This window comes from Excalfactoria chinensis, chromosome 6, assembly GCF_039878825.1.
Source record: "Excalfactoria chinensis isolate bCotChi1 chromosome 6, bCotChi1.hap2, whole genome shotgun sequence".
Lineage (NCBI taxonomy): Eukaryota > Metazoa > Chordata > Aves > Galliformes > Phasianidae > Excalfactoria > Excalfactoria chinensis.
In genome coordinates, this window is record NC_092830.1 from 2,549,544 (window position 1) to 2,570,588 (window position 21,045).

Below are 21,045 nucleotides of genomic sequence, written 5' to 3' on the forward strand. Positions count from 1 at the left end.
TGTTTCCTTTTGTTTAGGGAGTAACAATTCCCAGTCAGAGACGCTACGTGTACTACTATAGCTACCTGTTAAAGAATCACCTTGATTACAGACCAGTGGCACTGCTGTTTCACAAGATGATGTTTGAAACAATTCCCATGTTCAGTGGCGGAACTTGCAGTAAGTACTCAGCACTCCCTCATTCTTCATTAGCTCTCACTTGGAGCTGGATATGTGAATTCTTGGGTGACTGACTTGTATTGTTGTTTCTCCAGAATCTTAAATTGTACAAAACGTAAACATATTTGGATACTTGCTTTTCACCTTTTTAAAAAGCTGTTTTTAAAAATACAGCAAATTTTGGGAAATGGGAATTGCTGAATAACATTTGTTTGCACGTTGGTTTCAAACGTGGCAAGGTCTTTTTTCCTGTTATGGCTTAAGAAAGTATGTAACCAGTGAGTGTGACTGCATATTCTTTTATGCCCTTCTGTGGGCTATGTTACAGAGCAGGAACTGCCTGGTGTTGCGCGTTCTTTTTGTTGCAGTGGAAAATTTTTTTCTAATGGTTTTGCTATGATGATTACTGCAATGTGTAATTAATTCCAGTGCCTCCTGTGGTTTTGATTAAAACTGCAGTATTGGTGTTGTTGTAAGATTGTTCCTGAACATAATGAGTAAAAGGAACAACGCAGCAGCTTGTCAGGCTAGCTGTATTTACAAAGGAGGATGAAGAGGGAAGCCTGCCAGAATACCTTACTCTGGGTTAGAGGTGTGGAGGTTGTGTGTTCTTGCAATTCAGTGTTTTGGATAAATTTCTGAAATTGAGTTGCACGAACTGTGGATTACTGCATGAGTATTAACCATTTTGCACATACCAGACTTCAGCGTGTTTATCCCAACAACCTCCTGGAAAAGTAGCAAGTCTTTGCTAAGCATGTGGCAAGACAGAGTACCTACCAATTTCAGCATCTTTGAGTAGTGCCACCTTTTATGTGTCTGTGGAGTCTGTGGAGTTTTTATTCAGGGTTTTTTTTTCTTTTTTTTTTTTTTTTTTTTTTTCCCAGAAGTGAAAGCAATGTGTTGCTCTTTATTCTTGTAACTCTGATAGTATTAATCTTAGCGGCAAATGGTATTTTTTGATCTTTATCTTTGTCATCTTCCTTCTGTTTTAAAGTCACAGAGCAGAGTTGTGTCTGTCAGGCAGAAAAGAAAGGATGTGAGGTTTCACGTTGCTTAGGATTTGAGAGAGATAAGTACGGTGTTAAAGACAGGCTGCTCAGCAAGATAGTGTGAGTAATCTCAGTTGAGATTCCCACAGCTCCTCAGTGGCGGTTTCTGCGTGGCAGATATGGTTCACCATGTGTTGTCTAGAGAGCAGTCTACATCTGATAGTAACAGAGAAACCAGGAGAAACAATTAAATGAGGAAAATTCTAAAAGAGTAAATGCAAGAAGATTTCTTGGAATAAATTTCATTTAATATTTCTGGCTTTCATGCTTGCTTCCCTTGGCAGTTTCGAAGTTACATCTGCTCAGGCTGCAGCAAAACCCTCATAACTTCAGCTGTTACTTTAATTTAGAAAACTACACTGTGGCTGGCACTCTGGTGCTGGTGGTTTACAGGACAGACTTATGGGCTTTCTGTAGCCTACTGTCAGTGCAGATTGATTTATGTATTACTGTTATATTTTTTCCTTGTTCTTGTCTAACAGCTCTGATTGTGTAAGAGTATAAATCAGTTTGTTCTGACATTACTACCTGCTTTGCAGCATGGAGAAAAGACAAAAGAATTTCCATCTAACACAGCGATGAGAAGAAATGTGTGAGGGAAAAATCAAGAATTTACTATATATATATATATGTATGTATGTATATTTGTTTTGTACTCCACTATAAAGAACCTTCAGCTTTCTAGGAATCCTTTAGTTGTGTGAGCAAATTGCTACAAAATACAGAAATCTGTGAGGCTATTTCAAGTGACTCCTTGTGAAAGCTTTTTTCTTTACCTTGCAGTGCTTGACTCATAATACACACTGAACTTTCAAAATACTATAGGTTATGGTTGTGATTCTGATTGCATTTTTTTTTTTTTGACACTTAAAGGACATTTCTTGCAAAGTGACACTCTGTTTTTGCATGCAGATCCTCAGTTTGTGGTATACCAGCTAAAGGTAAAGATATTCACCTCCCCTTCAGGACCCTCAAGACGTGAAGACAAGTATATGTACTTTGAATTCCCTCAACCTTTGCCGGTATGCGGTGATATCAAAGTGGAGTTCTTCCACAAACAGAACAAGATGTTGAAGAAGGTTAGTTTTCTTGCTTTTCTGGAAAATGTTATCAACTCAAGCCTGATACAGGTCTGGGACACTGGTTATTTTTCAGTGATGTGCCATCACTATTGTCTAGTTTCCCTAACTAGAGAATCGTTCACAAAATTAAAGCTGGATGTTTCGAATCTGTGAGTTTAAGTACAAAGGTTGGATAAAAATTATGCTAGATATATATTGGAGTAGTTTGGGTAGTAGTGAAGAATGTAATTGAGGAAGAAACATTTGCAGTTTAAAAGTAGATTTTCATACTGAGCTGTTTTCTTCACTAAATTTTCTTGAGGTTTTAGCAGGCAGGGATAATCTTGTATGTGTGCTGTTGACTGATTTCTATCCATCTGTCAAATCTGGTTGAAATTCCAAGGTAATTTAGTTCTTAAGCACTGTGTCTCTGCAATCTATTCGGCCATTGCTTCAGTTCATATTGCAGTGTCATCTGCGTTACCTTGACTTCAGGCATATAGAGAATTCATTCTAAACTGAGAATTTCACTTGTAGGGGGAAAAAAATTAATCTGGAACTTAATTTGACACCAGTCAATGAGTTCTTAAAGATGAATGTCTGATTTGTGTTTGTGCTTATAGAGATAGTTTGCATCTACTAAAGTGAAGCATGGGGCTGAAAACCTTGTTGCTTTAAAGGTTACCTTTGTATTTACTGTTTAAAATTCCAATCTTAGTGAATGATTGTTTACTGCTTTATGGAATAGAACTTCAGAACATTACTTGAGCAAATATTGCATGCAAACAGACAAAACATAACCATGAGAATACTAGAGTGAACTGGGAGATGAATGTAAGTTTTAAGATGCTAGTTGCTAGCTGTGCGTACAATACAGACACATGCTATTTTGTTTATGAACCTTGTTACTGTTAGCTAGTTTAATGGTAAATTTTCAGTAGCTGAAAATGTCCTATTCTGTTGTCCGTCATGTGCTAGTGTCTGCAAAAGTTTAAGTTGTTGCTTAATGAGAATGCTTTCTTCTGCTTGTTTAATCAAATGTAGTTTGTATTGCCTAGTTGCCCTGATTGAGAACTGTAAAGCATTTGGCAAACAGAAATGACTGCTTTCTAGGCATTATGATTATCAAATTTACAATTTCAGTACACAAGAACCAATTTTAAGGGCACCCAGGTAAGTTCTGTGTTCTAGACATGGGGAATGCAGGGAGGAGATGAAACTAAACCCAAGCATCTGAGACAAGCTCCTGTTTTAACCAGTCTTTGTCCTATCCAGCCTGGGAATTGTGATTACTGTTTTGGGTAACAGATTGTGAACATGCTTCCTAGGAAGCATTGTGCTGCTCCTTGTCAAGTAAGGTCTCAGAACACCTGTACATGGTTCTGATGCTGGATCTTGGGCTTCTAGCACCCAGACTGAGCTTTCCTATTAGTTTTACCTCTAGAGAGAACACTGAGATCAAGTGGTAGCATGAACTAGATGTGTTTGTCATTACATATGATTTCTCTAGTGTAAATTCAGGCTAGAAATGTTTGTTTCAGATCATCTGCAGAAGTGTAGCAAGTGTGTTGCTGTGCTGTAGTTTCATTTCAGACACATATCAGCTGTAGTTCAGTTCCTGCGAGTCTTGCAGTGTGAGTAACTAGTTTTTTAGTTTTTTTCACATCAAATCCCCTAACTATTCTAGTTCTGTGCATCACAAAATCAAGATAGAGAAGAGCAACTCCATACTGCTTTTTATTTTTTTGGACAGCTAAGGCTGAGAAGTGAGGAGTTGGTGAAAGCTGTTCTTTCTACATCTGCAGACTTCCCTGAGAGGATGAAACCCTCTTTTCCAGACAGAAGTCTTTTGTAAAGAAATGACCTTGATAATCTGCTTCAGAAATCTGTTGAATCTAATACTTAAATACCCTCAACAAAGAAATCAAGGCCAAAGGAAAATTGTATGCTGTTACATAGCTCTGATAATATCACCTCTGTTAGTTCTAACATAAATGTGAACACAAATTGAAGGCATATGTAAGGTGTGAGCATCCTGGTCTGATTTGTGAAACCACTGCTGAACAATTCTTCTTGAGAATTAGCGAAATATTCCATCTCTGGTGTTTGCCTTGGCATCAAGGATAGTCTTTCCACGTGGTCTCTGTAAAGTTACATAAAGTGTCTGAGATGAGAGTAGGCCAAAGGTGAATGAATATTAGTGGCAGAAAACCTGTCCTGGAAGAACTTTGAACACATTTCTGTGTTCAAGTGTTTCACATCCGTGAAGTCCCCTTTGTTTTGCGCTTAGTGGAGCCTGTTTTTTTCCAGGCAAATTGACTCTACTGTTTTTACTCAAAATTCAAAAAAGTGAGTCTTCCAGTTAAGGAACTTTGCAAATTGCAGAGCTTGCCATGTCTCTGGATTGATCACCTGAACTATGAGTTGTGGCTTAATAGGAGTGACAGTATCATCCTTCGGAGATCCTAGCTTACTCAGGTATGTTTCTGGAAGCTGGAATGACAGGTGTGCTGCCCAGCACTAATTCTTCTTCCGAGAGAACTGTGAGTTTGGCAGATTTATACATAGCTGCCAAACAAGTTTACTGTGTGTATTTGAAGACATCACATTACTTCTCAACATTTTAACTTTCCCTAAGAATCCTTACCAACAAACTAATGACATCATTTGAAGAGTAGTTCTTGGTCCATTCTGGGCCTTTGGTTGGAGAAAGAGTATTCTTTCATTTTCAGAGATGAGATATAGTCTGTGCTGAGTTTGTCTTTGTGTACGATACCACTGGTCTCAGGTAGAGCATTCTGAATAAGCCTATGTGCACTTGCTTTCAGACTTTGTAGTCTTCTTTACAGCAGTATTATCTGCAGGTTACTCTAGTGTGGAGAGTCCTCAGGTTCGATAAAGCTCTTAAATTATTCAGTATGATGCGAAACAAGCTTTAGTGACCAAGTGATTTTGACAGTGCAATGCTAGGTTCTAAGTGAAAAATTTAAATCAGTTGTGCCCTTTTATTTTAATGGCAAAACTTAATTTAAGCAAATTCAACTAACATCTGCCAAAGAATTATGCAGTGCTTCTGAGAAGGTGCTGATAAGACTGCTTTGGAAGAGTTGCCATGTTTCAGTTGGTTTTTTTTGCAATGTGTGCCACCTGGCACCAGCTCGGGATTCCAAAACTTTTTATTCTTTCTCGTCTAATTAAGGTGTTTTCTGTATTCTTAGCCATTTTTCAGTGTCATGTAGTTACTTCCTTTCCTTCTGTATGCTTGCTCATATGAGAACAGAATGGCACAATATTTTAGTACAGTTTATATATAAGAACTTTTGACCAGCAGAAGCCAACATTTTGGAGTTCTTTGAGCACGTTTGTTTTGTTCCCCTCTTCTGACCTATAGCTTGCTCTTTTTCCGTCTCCAGTTGTAGTCTGTAGTCTGTCTAGGTTTGCTTGTGTTCCTATTTGAAACAGTTTTCTTCACTTATTGATGTTGACATGATGATATTAAAGGGTTTCAAAGTAACCTTAAATCACTTGATTAAACGGGAGCCTGTTTAAAAATAACGGAAGGGATCTGGTAGTTTTCCTGCCTGAAGAGCCTGGAGGTAAAAGAGACCTTTGAAGAGCACTCCTCATATTGATGGAACATTGGTCATTGTAGAAGTCATTGCTGGTTGATACCCAGAATCTCGTGTAGGTGGTGCTGACAGCATTGTTTTGAGCTGTTGTCTGTGCCATTGTGTTTCTTTGAGTTTGTAGAGATGAAAAGCTCTGCTACATGGTTAAAGAACACTTTGGGTCTTGGCTTTTTACCAAACATGGAGGAACAAACTCTGCAGATGTCAGAGGACTTCAACTGCAGATCTGGAAATGGTACAAGTTGCATCAACCATGGTTATGGGAAGGTTATAATCCTGGCCCGCAACAGCTTGAAACATGTTCTCCATCTTTTGATTGTTGGATAGCATCTGTAACAACCCTTAGCTGTTGCTGCAAAGCGATTAAATGCCTGTAGAGCCCTCTGCAAATTGAAACTCTGGAAGATATGGGAACTCTTAGCTCATGGTTTAAATGAGTTTAGGTTTGGCTGTAGGTTTGCAGTTAGAAGCAGGTATCAGCTGTAGAATGAGGTGTGTTTTCCTGTCAGCCTGAGAACTGAAAAGTTACTTGTACTGATAAATATTGTATGTCAAAATACGCTGAATAATTCAGCTTTTGTCTTAAATGTCAGGTACTGCACTGTAGATTTTATGATTCTGACTTGCTTATGGCAAGAACTGTTTTTGTTTTTTTTAAAGTGGATTCCTGTGTTGTAATTAGAAGTGAAGCGACACTTAAAACAAACAAAAAAACCTGAAAAACCCTACCTAATCGTTTTTAGAAGCCCGTTCATTAAACAGTTTTTCTTACTCTGATACTCAAATTTGATAAACGAAGCCCATGCCTTCATCTCTCTCTCTTTGGCCTGTACTACATCACTTTTCTTCATTGCCTCCTGTGGGAATATCTTTGAGTCTGCTACTTGAAGCTCAGTCCTTTCTTGGAGTAATGGGTTTTGTTTCCCATTGAGTGCAGTGACAAACTTACCAGCTTCAAATGTGATTCTTGGAAACATGACCGAGTCTTCCCCTAGTTTGAGTGTTTGTGCCATGTTTCAGTACCCATCAACATAGTTTATTAAACTAATTTAATTAATGTAGCAGGAAAGGAAAGAAAATAACTTGATGCTTTAAAGAAACTGCAGAGAGATGAGATAAATGACCTGAGCCAGGCAGTAATGTTATACGTTTAAGCCTCTGAAGACCTCTTCAGATTTATCCCAAGGAGGTAAATGAAGAGATGTCTGCTGAGAATTTTGTCATTAGTCTTGTCTGAATCTCATGATTGCTTGTTCAGGCTGGCTCTGATGTGCCAAATCCTTCCTGGTTCTGCTCCACCTAATCAAGCTTTAAACTTCACGAGTCCATGCCTTCTGCTTCTGCCAGTGTTTGTTTGCATTCAGTGACCTTGTTTGCTTTGGCACAGCTTTCCTCCAAAGCTGCTTCAGCACTATTGATATAAGCCATTTTCCAGTTCTTTCCATTCAGTTGCTGCAATCTGTGTTTGTTAGCTTAGTCCTTTCCTCTGTTGACCTCACATGGTGTGGCACTGAGGATCAGCACCAAAGTATGTGACTGCTTTTACAGTGTGATTCTGAAGGTTGGTGTCAGTGGTACTGTCATATGCCTGCAAGGAGTGGGATCTCCCTTCACTTGACCTTTACACCAGCAGTGGGACTGCAGGTGATATTTCCACTTGCTTACAGAATTGCCCTCAGGCTTGCCCTCTCCAACTGTTTATCACAGCAGCTTGGACTCTAGTCCTTCCTGTTCTGAAGCTGAAGGACTGATGCCCTTGGTTGGTTCTGGTTTGACCTGAACTAGCTAGTCTTTTGGTTTGATCAGGAGTGATCATTTCCTGGGTGAACTTTATTTTTTTCTCTTGGGCACTCCACTTCAGGATGGAGGAGCATGGACCAAGTTATCCTGAAAAATTCTTTGTGAGGATTTTTCCTGCTGCCATATGAGGCACTACGAGGAGTATGGAAGAGTAAAGCCTTTCTTCCCATGATGTACATCCTGTACTTCCACATTCTGCGGTGGACATTTTTAAGACTTTGAGATAAGCATTAGTGAAGAAGTGGATGCTAAATATCTGAATAGGCTCGGCCTCGCGGTAATCTACTGATGGCTGAGTGGAATGGATGAGCTCCAATGAGATTTCATGAGATAACTTGAAGGGACTTGGTAGCAGTGACAAGCATCTGTCAGCCTCTCAAGACAACTGTAATTATAGCATGTTAGTCTGGTAGATTAGATGCTGGTGAGGCATGTGTTGAAGCGGATAATTGTTTAAGTGCCAGAAGTGTTTCTGGCTGAAATGTTTCACTTTTGCCTTTCCCCTTGCATTTCCTTAATAGGTACTGGTGTCTCAAGTACTTAAAGGAAATGCATACAAGCTGGAAACTTTTTCTGCGTGCCTTACCTAAAACACTGAAAGTGGGGCTAATGAGCTTTGGATAGGGAAGACAGATGCTGGTTGTTTCATATACTTTTGAATTCTCAGTGTTATTATACTTACATGGTTATATTGATTTGTAGACAAGAGTATTAGCTAAGCAGCAGTCAAAATCTTCTCTGCCCCAGTACCAATGCCCAGATAATAATGATGACTTGCAGGTGCTAAGTTGCCATGCATACGGAAGCATGCTCACTCACCCACTCTTAACAGAAATGCAAAACTTTGGCTCCTGTGGGAAGACTGGCCATTTGCATTTTGGATCTTTGCCTTAAAGCTGAAAGCAGAGTGAAATAAGAGTTTCATTTTTACGAAGGAAGGTAGCTCAGAGTTTCCTATAAATAAGTGGTTAATGTGCTAGTCAAGACCAACTTATTAATGGTTGCTAATCTTTGAAATGTCTACTCTTGACTGGCAGAGGTGTAGCAAGTGGTGGAGAGGTAGTACAGGAGCATTCTGTGTACCTTACTGAGCTGTTTAGCTGAAACTGTAGAGGTGAAGTTTCTGGGCATACCTTCTTCAGAGACTGCCTGTCCCAGAGCAAAACATTGTTGCTGGTCATAGAATAGAAAAGATAAAATCCTTAGAGGTGGAAGGAATATCTGAAGGCCATCTATTACAACTCTCCTGCAAAGAACAGGGACACCACAGTTCGATCAGGTTGCCCAGGGCCTTATCTAGCCTGGCCTTGAAAGTCTCCACGGATAGGACATCAAACACATGGCTAGGCAACCTGCTACAGTGCCTCACCACCCTCACTGTAAAATATTTTTTCTTTATATTTTTGCTAAATCTTCTCTCTCTGAGCTTGATACCATTTCCCCTTGTTTACCCAGATCCTGCTAAAAAGTCTGTCCCCTTCTTTCCTGTAGCTCCCCTCTCTTAGGTCACCTCACAGCCTTCTCTTCTTCAGACTGCACAGCTCCAGCTGATAGGGGAGGTGTTCCATCCCTTGGATCATTTTTGTGGCCCTCCTCCGGATGCAATGCAACAGGTCCATGTCTCCTGCTCTGAGGACTCCTCATGTGGACACAGTGTTCCAGGTGAGGCCTCACCAGCACAGAGCAGAGGGGGAGGATCACCTCCCTCACCCTGCCTGTCACACTTCTTTGGATGCAGCCCAGGATACTATTGGCTTTCTGAACTGTGAGGACACATTGCTGCCTCATGTCCTGCTTGCCATCCACCAGCACCCTGAGGTCTTTTTCAGCAGGGCTGTGCTCAGTGCTTTCATCATCAGCTTGTATTGGTAGTTATTATTGCCTTGATCCAGGTGCAGACCTTGCAGCCCTGTGGAGAAAGACTTGTTGGGTGGACAAAATCTGGACATGAGCCAGCAGTGTGAGCTTGCAGCCCGGAAGGCCAACTGTGTGCTGGGCTGCATTAAAAAAGGGGTGGCCAGCAGGGAGAGGGAGGTGATTGTTCCCCTCTTCTTGGCTCTTGTGAGGCCCCATCTGCAGTACTGCATCCAGGCCTGAGGCTTCCAGCACAGGAAGGATGTGGAGTTCTTAAAGTGGGTCTAGAGGAGGCTGCTGAGGTGCTCCCTCTGATCATCTTTCTATGAGAAAAGGTTGAGGGAACTGGGCTTGGAGGAGAGAAGGCTCTGGGGAGACCTCATTGGGGCCTTCCAGTACTTGAAGGGAGTGTATAAATAGGAGGGGAAATAACGGTTTACAAGGGTGAACAGTGATAGGACAAGGGGGAGTGGTTTTAAACTGAGACAGGGGAGGTTTCGGTTGGATCTTAGGAGGAAGTTTTTCACCCAGAGGGTGGTGACGCACTGGAACAGGTTGCCCAAGGAGGCTGTGGATGCCCCATCCCTGCAGGCATTCAAGGCCAGGCTGGATGTGGCTCTGGGCAGCCTGGGCTGCTGGTTGGTGACCCTGCATGTAGCAAGGGGGTTGAAACCAGATGATCTTTGAGGTCCTTTTCAACACAGGCCATTCTATGGTTCTGTGATTATTCTATGATTTGGATTTGTTGAACCTCATGAGGCTCTCCTGGGCCCACAATGTCACTGACGAAGATATTAAAGCACTTATGTCCCATAGCACATGTGGAAATGGACACTTGCATCACCCCTGTTGATCCTAGTGACAGACATAATATACTGGCTGGTATCACCTAGTTCTTTCAGAATTACTAGTATGTTTTTATTTTGCCTCTTTGTATCTGGATACCTGTTGTGGTGTTACAATGGAGATGCTAACTTGTACCTTTCCAGATAGCTGGTGATGGTCATCTGTCAGGTTCTGCTTAAGAATGATCTATATGAATGGTCAATCTTCTAGTTCTAAGCTGCCCTTTTTGGTAGGACAGCAATCACTTTCAGAGTTAGACTTCTCTTAGTAATGGTGAGCAAGCTCTTAGAACTAGAACTGTCTCCATGAAGCATTAGTGAATTCACTGTGATGGGTCCTCTACTGTAGGGTGTGTTTGCTCAGTTACAGCTATTTCTGTATAAAAATTAAAATGTTCTGTTGCACAGAAAGCTGTAGAGGATGATTTTTTGTGTTGATAAATGTTAGACACCTATAATGCTTTGCACAGGTTGTTTGTCTGGCTAACCCTCGGCAGGAAAATGTCTTTATGCCTTGTGGTTGCAGGTTTACCACTTGTCTAATTTGTCGCCTAGTTTTTTCATAGATAATTGATTTTATAGCTACTTTTTAATAAGAAGCATTTTCTGAAAGCTAAATTGGTTAAAATTTACTTTGATTGATGCAGGGTTCTGTATATTGTCTAGGGAAATTGGTGAAAATATCTTTGCATGCAACGTATTCAGTGATGTCCTGTTGTCCAAACAAGTTTCATTTAATATTATTGATTTGTTTTTGACCAGTTGATATTTGTCAGTTTAATATGCTGCTAGAGAATACTAAAGCAAGCTTGTTCTTTGTGTTTTTTTCTCCCCTAGGACAAAATGTTTCACTTTTGGGTAAATACATTCTTCATAGGACTGGATGAAAATTCAGACAAAGTAGAAAATGGAAGTCTAGTTGCAGATCAGGAACTTGATGGTATTTTCAGTACAGAGCGCTCAGATAATGACAAGGAATATTTAATCCTTACATTAACAAAAAATGATCTAGACAAAGCAAATAAAGACAAAGCCAACAGATATTTTTCTCCAAACTTCAAGGTCAGTATACGTTTCATGTAAACAAAGCTGAAAAGCTGCATGAAGTTACCTGATTTGTTTGTCTTGCTTTACAGAGGGGCTGTTTGAAACTGTAGAAATCTAATTCATGTATGCATTTCCTACCATTTAGCAAAAGTTCTAACTTCCTAAGTGTATTGACTTTTCCAGGAAGCCAGTAAATGGTGTAAGAGTTTTTCTGTGTAAAACTGGTGAGAGACTGGGGGACAAAAGCTTCATTTTTCTTTTTTTTTTCTTTTTCTTTTTTTAGGCGTTTATCAAAGCCATTAGGGATGATTAGTAAGAATTCCAGAGGCTCTGACAGCAGTTTTTCCAGTATCTGCTGCATTACTGTTAGTGCTGAGCTTTATGCATAATTTGAGTTGATTTGTGGAGGTACATATTTGATGGGAACAGTTTATTACCTGAGTTTTAGCTTTGAGGAGAGTGAGGCATTGCCAGCATTGTTCTCAAAATGGAAAGGACGTTTTTGGGCATGCTGATAAAATGTCAGTAGTCCACAACTGTACATATTTGAATGCAACAGTTATAATTACCTGAGTGTCGCATGGATCAGACCTTAATGCACAAATACAAGTCACTGGTTACGGTACTGAGAGAGTACTTTGTTCATTCCTGCAGTGTTATTACAATCTTTGTGTCGTCCGTGATTTAGAGGTAGGATGGTTGAGAAGCTGACATGGCTGCAGCGGTACAGCCAGTTGCTATAGCTCCAGAACACAAACGGCTGGTGCAGTTGCCCAGAACTTCAGCAGAGCTTGCTGGTGGGTCTCTCTTCTCTCGGAGCAGTACCAAGAGCTGGGCTGCTCTTCAAAGAGCTCTTCCTTTTCTTTCCAGAGTAGGGAGGAGAGCGGTTGTGTCATTCAGGGTAGTGAAAGGAGCTCTGCTGTTGCAGATAGCAGTTGTTAACCTGTGCTGTGCTGAAGTTCAGGCTCCCTTTTTAAATTGTTGTTTTTTCCTTCCCCAGGTGAAGCTATTTTTCACAAAAACAGTAGAAGAGCCATCAAACCCAGAGGCTAGCAGTTCAACTTCTGTAACGCCAGATGTTAGTGACAATGAACCTGATCATTACAGATACTCTGACACCACTGACTCTGATCCAGAGAATGAACCTTTTGATGAAGATCAGCATACGCAGATTACAAAAGTCTGAATATTTTTTTTATCGGAGTTAAAAAAGAAAAACAAACAACAGAAACCCGCGAAGAATGGCAAACTTGAATAAACTGAAAAAAGGACCTTTTTAAATGGCAATAGGACATAGTGTCAGATTACCAGTTATAGGAACAATTCTTTCCTGACCAATCTTGTTTTGCCCTATAAATCTACAGGTTTGACACTTGTCCAGTTGAATAAAAATGGTTACGTAGCTCTGATATGTATATACCTTTTTGTGTCAAAAGGACATTAAAACTTCAATTAGGAACTATAAATATGGCACTTTCCCATTTTATTCCAGTTTTATAAAAGTGGAGACAGACTTAATGTGTATACGTAGGAATTTTTCCTTTTGTGTTCTGTCACCAAACCGAGTTTTGGAAAAATGCAAATATACAGGTTCACATCCTGCCCCTTTTTTTTGCACTTATGTGGCAACAGAAAAGTCTGCAGTTGGCTAAGAGATGTCTCTAGGAGGTTTTATTACATTCTAATGCATGTATTTTGGATGGGGGATGGAAAGTAATGCTCAGAAAGGAATACAGTCTGCTGGAGCTTGGCCTGTGTACCATATCCGGCTATTTACTTGCACCTTTCTTTAGCATGCTGCCGTAATTCATCCTGGACAATTGAAGAGTCGCCGCTGTCACTGCTTGTTGTTTGTGCATTTTATTTTATTTTTTAAGTGTAATGGTGCTAGAAAAGGCAGCTAGAGGGAGTGATTCTGTATAGGGGTACAGGAATGAACCTTCGCAACATCCTAAAGACCTGCAAAATGAAGGGAGAAAAATTATTGGGGTCACAGAAAGGAAACACAGCAACAATGACTTAACCATACAAATGTGGAGGCTATCACCTTAAAATATGGGCTTGAAACAAATTGCTATAAAAATTGTCGGTGATTCATTAACTGTTTTTCTGAATTGTAATGGCTGCTCCATCTCCTGTGTAATCAAGACCAGTGCTAAAAGTCAGTTGCTATTAGTGCGTACATCAGGCAACATCTTAACGTTTCTTATAAGGTCTTCAGTCATATTCCTGCTAAGAATACTTCATGTGTGCTGCCTTGCAAGCTTCTTTTTTCCTCATTAATATGAAAATATTTTGTAGTGGTGCACAGGAAATTTCAATTGGAGATCCTCCGGGTTAGTGTTGATTTTGAAGGTTTATGATGCATTTATTCAATCAAACCTCTGTCAGCCATTCCACCCCTTTGACCTTACACGTTGTGTTACAATGAGTTTTGCAGTTTTGCACACTTTCTAAAGATGTCGTTAACTGTTAGGGAGTTTTACTTGAATACTCAGTACCTACAACGTTTTAAATAGAGACGTTACAGAGGAGACGGTGCTGAATTCTCAACTCTGTCTCTGTATGAAGATGCGTACTTTCCAAAAGCAGAACTTGTCCCAAATGAATTGCTTGCTATTAGGAAAAAAAAACAAAAAACAAAACCAACAAAACCCACAAATCAAAACAAATTAGATTTCTCATCTAGCTGCGTTGTGTTTGTTCATAGGGCTAGAGCTAGCAGTAGGGCTCAAGATTGACTTTCAGCATATAATTGCTGTGCCCAGACTGCAGATGACTTGAGGGTACAACTACTGTTGTATGGACACGCGAAGAAGCTGACAAAAATGGTTCACTCTGATGTACACCGAGGATTGCCATCCCCAAATTTACACTTGCTCAATTTAAAATTTCTGCTTACTCAATTAACTTAATAGGGCTGGCATTGAAGTTCATTAGCTGTGTTCTCGCCTAGATGACAGCAGTGTATGGAATCCTGAGGGTCCTGTATGACAGCATTAATGGTAAGAATTTGAAGGAGACGAGGCAAGACTCACTCTTGGCGAAGGAAGGTATCAAGTGCTTTTTTGGGATCCACTGGTCAACTTTGCTCATCACATTCACGATTCTGACTTGTAACAGAGCTGATAAATGTTTTCTGGCATAGAGACCTGGTCAAGCTGTAGTGTCTCAAGTGGAGCAGGAGGCTGGTTCCAGTGCTCTCTGCTCCCGGTGGTGTTGACAAGCAGGAAGTGGTTACCTGGGGACATGATGTTAACTCTTTACCCTTTTAATCATTTTTCATCGTGTCTGATTTTATCAGTTGGAAAAAAAGGTTGTGTTGGCTAATAAACAAACCTGTTCATGCTTTAAAAGTACTGAGATACTGACACTGTTCTGTGTCCCGCTTTGGAGGTTGTGATAACAAGATGGGGTCGGTGCGCTTCCGGCACCTAACGCTGAGGGCTGGATTGGAAATGACGTGATGGGCTTTTGCACTGTTATTTTTCCTTTGGAATGTGAAAGGTTGGAATGAGGGTTTTGATTTTGAATGTTTTGATGTTTCTGAGAAGCCTTGCTTACATTTTATGGTGTAGTCATTGGAAATGGAAAAAATGGCATTATATATATATTATATATATAAATATATATTATACATACTCTCCTATACTTTATTTCAGTTACCACCCCCATAGAAGTTGACAAGAATTACTACGACTGAAAGGTTTTTGAGTCCTTATTAAAACTTTATTTATGACAGTATTCATAATTAGCTTGAAACGCATTCTGTAGGTAATCTCTCCTTGAGTTTCTGGACTGTATGCTTAAACTTCTGGATGTGCAGCAGCTTACATGTCTGAAACTACTTGAAGGCATCACTTCTGTAAGAGCTTACTGTTAGGCCCTAAGCATCCCTGGTCATTGGTAGCCCCACTCAAAATATTTGCCACAGCTCTTAAGGGCAGCTGTACAAATAGCATCTGGATTTGTGGCACACGTTGGGAACTGGAGTTCACATGCAGCATCAGATGTTTCGGCTTGGAAAGCAGAACTAAAAATAGGATGCTAGTGTGCAAGTTCCATGTTTAGTCGTAGCGAATGTGTGCAATATGCTAACGATGCCTGTGGTTGCCACGAAGTGCCTCGTTTACCTTTTCGATACCATTAAGAAGCGTCATGCATGCAGATGGATGGGGTGGAACTGTGCACTAAAAGGGGCTCCGACTGCAGTGTTTGGCAGAGCTGCCTTTCTCTGCTGGTTCTAATTTTCAGTCTGTTTTCATATAGCATATATATATATAGATACTAAAAGAAAAAAAAAAAATCAGTCTGTTAAGCAGCCTTACTCTGATTCAGCCTCTTCAAATACTATTGTGCTGTGCAACAGTGGCTCTGTGTGTAATGCTATGCACTGAGAATACACAAAACAAAGTATGACATGTACAGGATAATGCCTCATACAAATCGGATGTCCGTTTGTTATTGTGTTTAACAACCCTTTATCTCTTAGTGTTAAAACTCCACTTAAAACTGATTAAAGTCTCATTCTTGTCACTGTGTGGGTGTTTTATTGAAGTATTCTGAGTACAGAATGGTCAGATAACGTTCTGCTTGTAAGCAAATGGTTTTCAGCGTGTTCCTCAGAGCCAGCGATGCTTCTGGAAAGAGCTCCATGTGTGTATGGGGGTTTTGAGGCAGCTTGGAGCCCCTTATATTTTTATATTCAGGACCTTTCAAGGAGGCGCTGGCAGAACAAGCTGTGTGCACTGACCTCCCCAACCTGTTTCTAACCTCCGGTACAGCTGCGGTGAGGTGTGGGGCTGCCTTCGAGGGGAACTAAATCCTTCAAGAGCACATTTTCTGAAGTGCACGTGCCCCTATTTTTAACTGGTTAACTGGTGCATCTAAGTTGGCAACAAGCTGCATTTTCCCAGTGGAATATCCCTGTTCTACAAGTACTAGGCACAAGTTTGTGTTTTCCTATTCTTATTGCTTGCCTGTTTTCAAGCTGGACTTGGTTCTCTGCACTTAAATTAAGGAATACCTGCTCTTATATACCTTTGGTTTTAGGATCGCCCTTTGAGCCTCCAGGAAGAAACTTGGTATTCTTCCTTCCTGCTGGTTTTAATGTCAGCCCTGTGTTAAAACTGGCTAAGCATCAAAATCTATGAGACGTTTGGTGCCCTGGCCCTCTTTGGCAGCAAGAAAAGTGGGAAGTATGCTTTGGTACTTCCTGATGTGAGTTCTTGTCAGCTGTTTCTGGCCCTTCTTTGTGAGTGGCACAATTTAGGACTTCACACCATTCTGGTAAAGCAGCTAACGCTGCTCTGTAGTTTGTTGGTACGCATTTACTCTCTTGGGTAAGCTTCGTTTTCAGCCAGAAAACAGAAATAGGGTACGATGCTGTAGAAAGGAAGGATGGGAGGCTTGAAGGAAAGCAATCTGGACAGCATTCAGTCTGTTCAGTGGCTCGCTTAAATTCGAAAACGTGTGTTAGGGGATCCTCATGGAGACTGGTAGAAAGCGATGGTGGGATGTGGGTGGAACATCTTTTATTTATTATTATTATTATTATTATTTTATTTATTTTATTTTTATTCCCATCCTGTTGCTGCTAGAGGGTGTGTGATTCAGCGCTTAGCACATCCCTGCACTTGCTGTTCCTGGTAGCCCCTGCTCAGCTGTGCTGCTGGTGCTTGCTGGGCTTTCATTGCCCCTGTGGTGCAGGCAGCAGACAGCAGCGTGCCTTGTGCAGATCTCTTATTAAAAGGCTGCCATGATGCAGTTGTTAATAATTAACCAGATCTTTTTTTAATAACTCCAGACTGAATCTGGACTAATCGCCTCTTTTGGGAGGAGTTACGTTGGGACCAAACTGCTTTAAAATGCTTTTTCTCATTTTTCTTTAGTTAGTTGGCATTTTGGTGATAAAATGAGTGATGTATGCTGCTTGCCCCCTCCCCAGCTGCTGGACGAGTGTTTCTGTATGGGTTGAGCTGCTTTCTTTTATGAGGACTCTTGTGCTTGGTCACTTGGCTTGTGTCACATAGATAGCTCTGTGGGGGGAAAAGGTGATGCTGAAAATTGATGGGTGGAGGCATGGAACTTGTGAAAGAAGCGATGGATCATGTTCAGAGAGATGTGATGAGGCTTTGCAAAAATAGTGTAACACAGCTGTTGAGAAAGATCTGAGAGGCATCTGCAGAGCTGAGTTCAAAGGGGAGATAGATTGGAGAGAGGTTGCCTTGGACATCACTGATTATAATCATTGCAAGAGGGATGTGCTGGAAACGTGGGAAATGCTGAGCTGGAAAATACTGAGTAATACTGAGGAGTAGAAGAGGAGGGAGGTTCTTTTGCCAGGCTGGGGTTATGCAAACTCCAGAGGGGCTGTCCGCTCTACTGGCTCGCAGCTTAGCTCTTCTGTGTAGAAAGGAATGAAAGGTTTGGTGCAAGAACTCCGCAGAACTGGTACATTGTGCCCTGCTTAATGAACTAGGGAATTTGCTGCTTACAGTTAGTTTCCAGAATGATGTCCTACACTAGCAGGCGGTACGTGAACAGTGACACCTGCTGCAATACAGACTGCAGGTCCAATGGAGGTGCTTTGCTTCATCATTTCTGGAGTCTTCGTTGCATCTGATACCTTCTTAAAGACCTCCTTTTGAACTGTACCCCTTCTTGAGGGTTTTGTCCTCTCTTCGGTGTCTCGTCACAGCCTGGAGGCTCCTCTGCACTTCAGAATCAAGGCCCTTTCCCAAAGTTTCTACAAAATGAGACTTCAAACTTGGAATCTCATGGCTTGAGTTTGCAGAGAAACATCCAAGATTTGGAGATCATGTTATAGGGCAGTAAGATGGGACAAGGCAACTTCTGTTTAAATAGGATGAAAAACCTACTTGATAAAAATCCTAACTTTGGCATTGTTTCTCTTGACCAACATCTGGAAGATTTAATAATGCTGGTGGAATTAAGGACTTCCTTCCAGCCTGTAGTTTGCGCTGCTCTACAGTACCCAGTTGCTGTGTTGATCAAGCAGGTAGAAGCAAATCCCCACCATTTTGTTGAGGCCAGCTTCTCCATACTTAGTTTGCTTGTCTCCTCTGCTGTTCCTGGGATTGATGGTAAGGTTCCAACACAGCAAGAAGTCAGGACCTGTGTGTTAATTTATTGTATCGGTTTATGAGGATGAGCCTGTCCGGGGTTGGTTGCTCAGGTTGTATAAGTTGTATGACATCTTGACTACCAGAGACAAGCTTGTGGATCCTAGTTAAACTATCAGCCTATGGAGGGTATTTTGGGTCTTCTGAAACACTAAGGACAGTGACAGCTGTAAGCAGAACGAGCAGTGCTCTCAGGAGAATACTGCATTCCTGCAGATGTCTATTTTGCAGCATCATGGAAATGTTGCTTATGCTCTGCAGGGTCTGTAGTTCAGCCTCCTGCTTGGAACACAACTAGTGTCCTTCCTCAGTCTGGCTTTGTCCGGTTGAGCTGTGATAACTGAGAACAGATTTTTTCCTCCTCCTCCTTTTCCTCTTCTCTTTCACGGCTGCCTGCAATGGAAATGGATTTGAGGCCTGAGGAACCCCTTCTGAGCTGTTACATCTGTTGTAAGACTAGATTGGATGGAGAAAGCCCTTAAGCAAAAGGGGAAAAACTGAGAGTGTAGCACATGCATGTGAAAGCCATAGTGGTCAGGGTCATTGTTGGGTATTCTTTCCTCGCTAAATAAATTCTGGAGCAAGAAATTTGGATTATTTAGGTTCAGAGCAATGCAGGAGGACAACTCCAGGCTCCTCCAGGAGAGTGGGACTTGTCTGTTAGGGCTTTGGCACATTTTGCAGTTCCAGGGGATGGATGGGTGGATGCTGTCCTGTGTGGATGCATTCCTCTTGGTGCTCATAGTTCGGTCCTGCCAGGGAAGTGGGAAGAGGCAGCACTGGGAGGTATGTGTGCCCTGGAGCTGCTTTGCTCCAGAGGGGGGCTGTGTGGAGCAGCATGCAAGAGAAAGAACGCTGGTTTGGAATCTCAAAGCCAGCCCTGTTTTATAAGTGGAGAGAGGAGGCAAGATGGGAGAGCTGGATCCAGGCTGGTAATTGCTGTTATGCTTTCTTTGGGAGGCAGTTGTACTGCTGTGGCTGCAAGAGGTTTTGTGACAGGAGGAAGGAGTGCCTTGTTAAGAGGTGTCCTTGTGGCAAACAAGTTTGAGGAGGATTGCTTACAGAAGGTGCAGTATGAGCAGTTACTGAGAGAAAAGAGCTGACCGTAATCCTCAGTACCATGGTATGAAACATGCTGGCCACATCAGCAGGGTGAGGAAGTAGTAAGATTCTGGCAAGCCAGAATCAAATCACCTGCTAGTGGTAAGACGTCTAGGGTGTGATTTGGTGTACCAGTGGCAGCAACCTGATGTTCCTGCTTTGATACTCAACGAACTTCTGAAGAGGACGTTTTTCTAATCAGGTTCATGGCCTTTTTTTTTTCAGATGAAACAACATACCCAGTTCATCTGATAGGTGCCTGCAGCTGAACTTTTTATCTATTAGCCCGCTTCCTGCAGCAGTTGTGTGTGAGCTCGTTTGGTCTTGCTCAGCTCCAAAGCCACAGATTGGTGATCAGTGCTGTGACTGCTTCTTTGGTGCTCCCAGTCTGATGCTTGCTGCTCCGGGTGATTTCTCTCCAAAAAACTGCTTGCAAGGGTGACTCATGGCAGAAGTGGGCCTGCTGCTGCTTGTCACTTCCTTCTGGCAAAAGCCATTGGTGTTCAGTCTGTTTGCACATCTACTCGTTGAGTTAGACTGATTTATTTAAAACTGTGTGTATTCAAAGTTCGGTTCCCTTCTGCATGGAGCACGTGGTTCCTTTCTGTTTTCTTAATGAATGATTAAGAAACCCCAGGGATGAGATGCAACCTGATGATGGGAGCAGTCACACCACTGTGTGCTTGGTTCATAGCTTCTGACTTCACTCTTCCAAAAGTTCAGCCAAAGCAAGCTTGGTGTAGCAGCAGGGAGAGTTGGGAAGGTGGAGGTGAGGCAAAGGGAAGGAAGATAAAATATGCCATGTGTCCAAATAACTGGATATCTAAAGGCAGACTTGAAATTTGACAAGAATTTGATAACCTGGAACAGTGGTTGTTTTCTTTTTTCATCTTGACATCTTACTGCAGAGCATTAAAGTGTGTAAGAATGACAGTTTTGAGTATGCATCTGTGCAGCATACAACCGTTTGAGTTTCTGCTTACTGAAAGTGGTGTCCTGCCCCTGTGGATGGAGGCGGCTTTTCAGAGATGATTAAGAGCAGGGTGCATGTATAAGAGATCAACCTGCACCCAAAACCAGTTGGTGGCACAGGACTTCCTGAGCCTGCTTCACTATTTAGTAATTTTCTGTGTATTTCTCTTCAAAGCACAGGTCCAGCATCCCCTCAAACTGATGCATTCACTCTTTACAACCACTGCCTCTTTGGGTAAGGGTTTTCACAGATCCTGAAGCTCTAGGGCGAGAAGCAGCATCTCCTTAATGAGCTTTACTACAGAGTGCAGTTAGTCTCTTCTGGTTGTTGCGTAAAAGCATCTTTATAGAAGTGATTTGCATGGCTACTGTGTTGTGCC

At 41.6% G+C, this 21,045-nt stretch overlaps 1 protein-coding gene across 1 annotated transcript in view; it reads left to right on the forward strand.

The window, feature by feature from the left end:
* The window catches only part of PTEN (phosphatase and tensin homolog), a 43,202-nt gene extending 29,956 nt beyond the window's left edge, over positions 1-13,246 (forward strand). The window contains exons 6-9 of the mRNA XM_072339461.1: positions 18-159; positions 2,124-2,290; positions 11,238-11,462; positions 12,448-13,246. Coding sequence (XP_072195562.1) covers positions 18-159; positions 2,124-2,290; positions 11,238-11,462; positions 12,448-12,633 — 720 coding nt within the window. The 3' untranslated portion in view covers positions 12,634-13,246. The remainder of the gene's footprint in view (positions 1-17; positions 160-2,123; positions 2,291-11,237; positions 11,463-12,447) is intronic.
* The last annotated feature ends 7,799 nt before the right edge of the window (positions 13,247-21,045 follow it).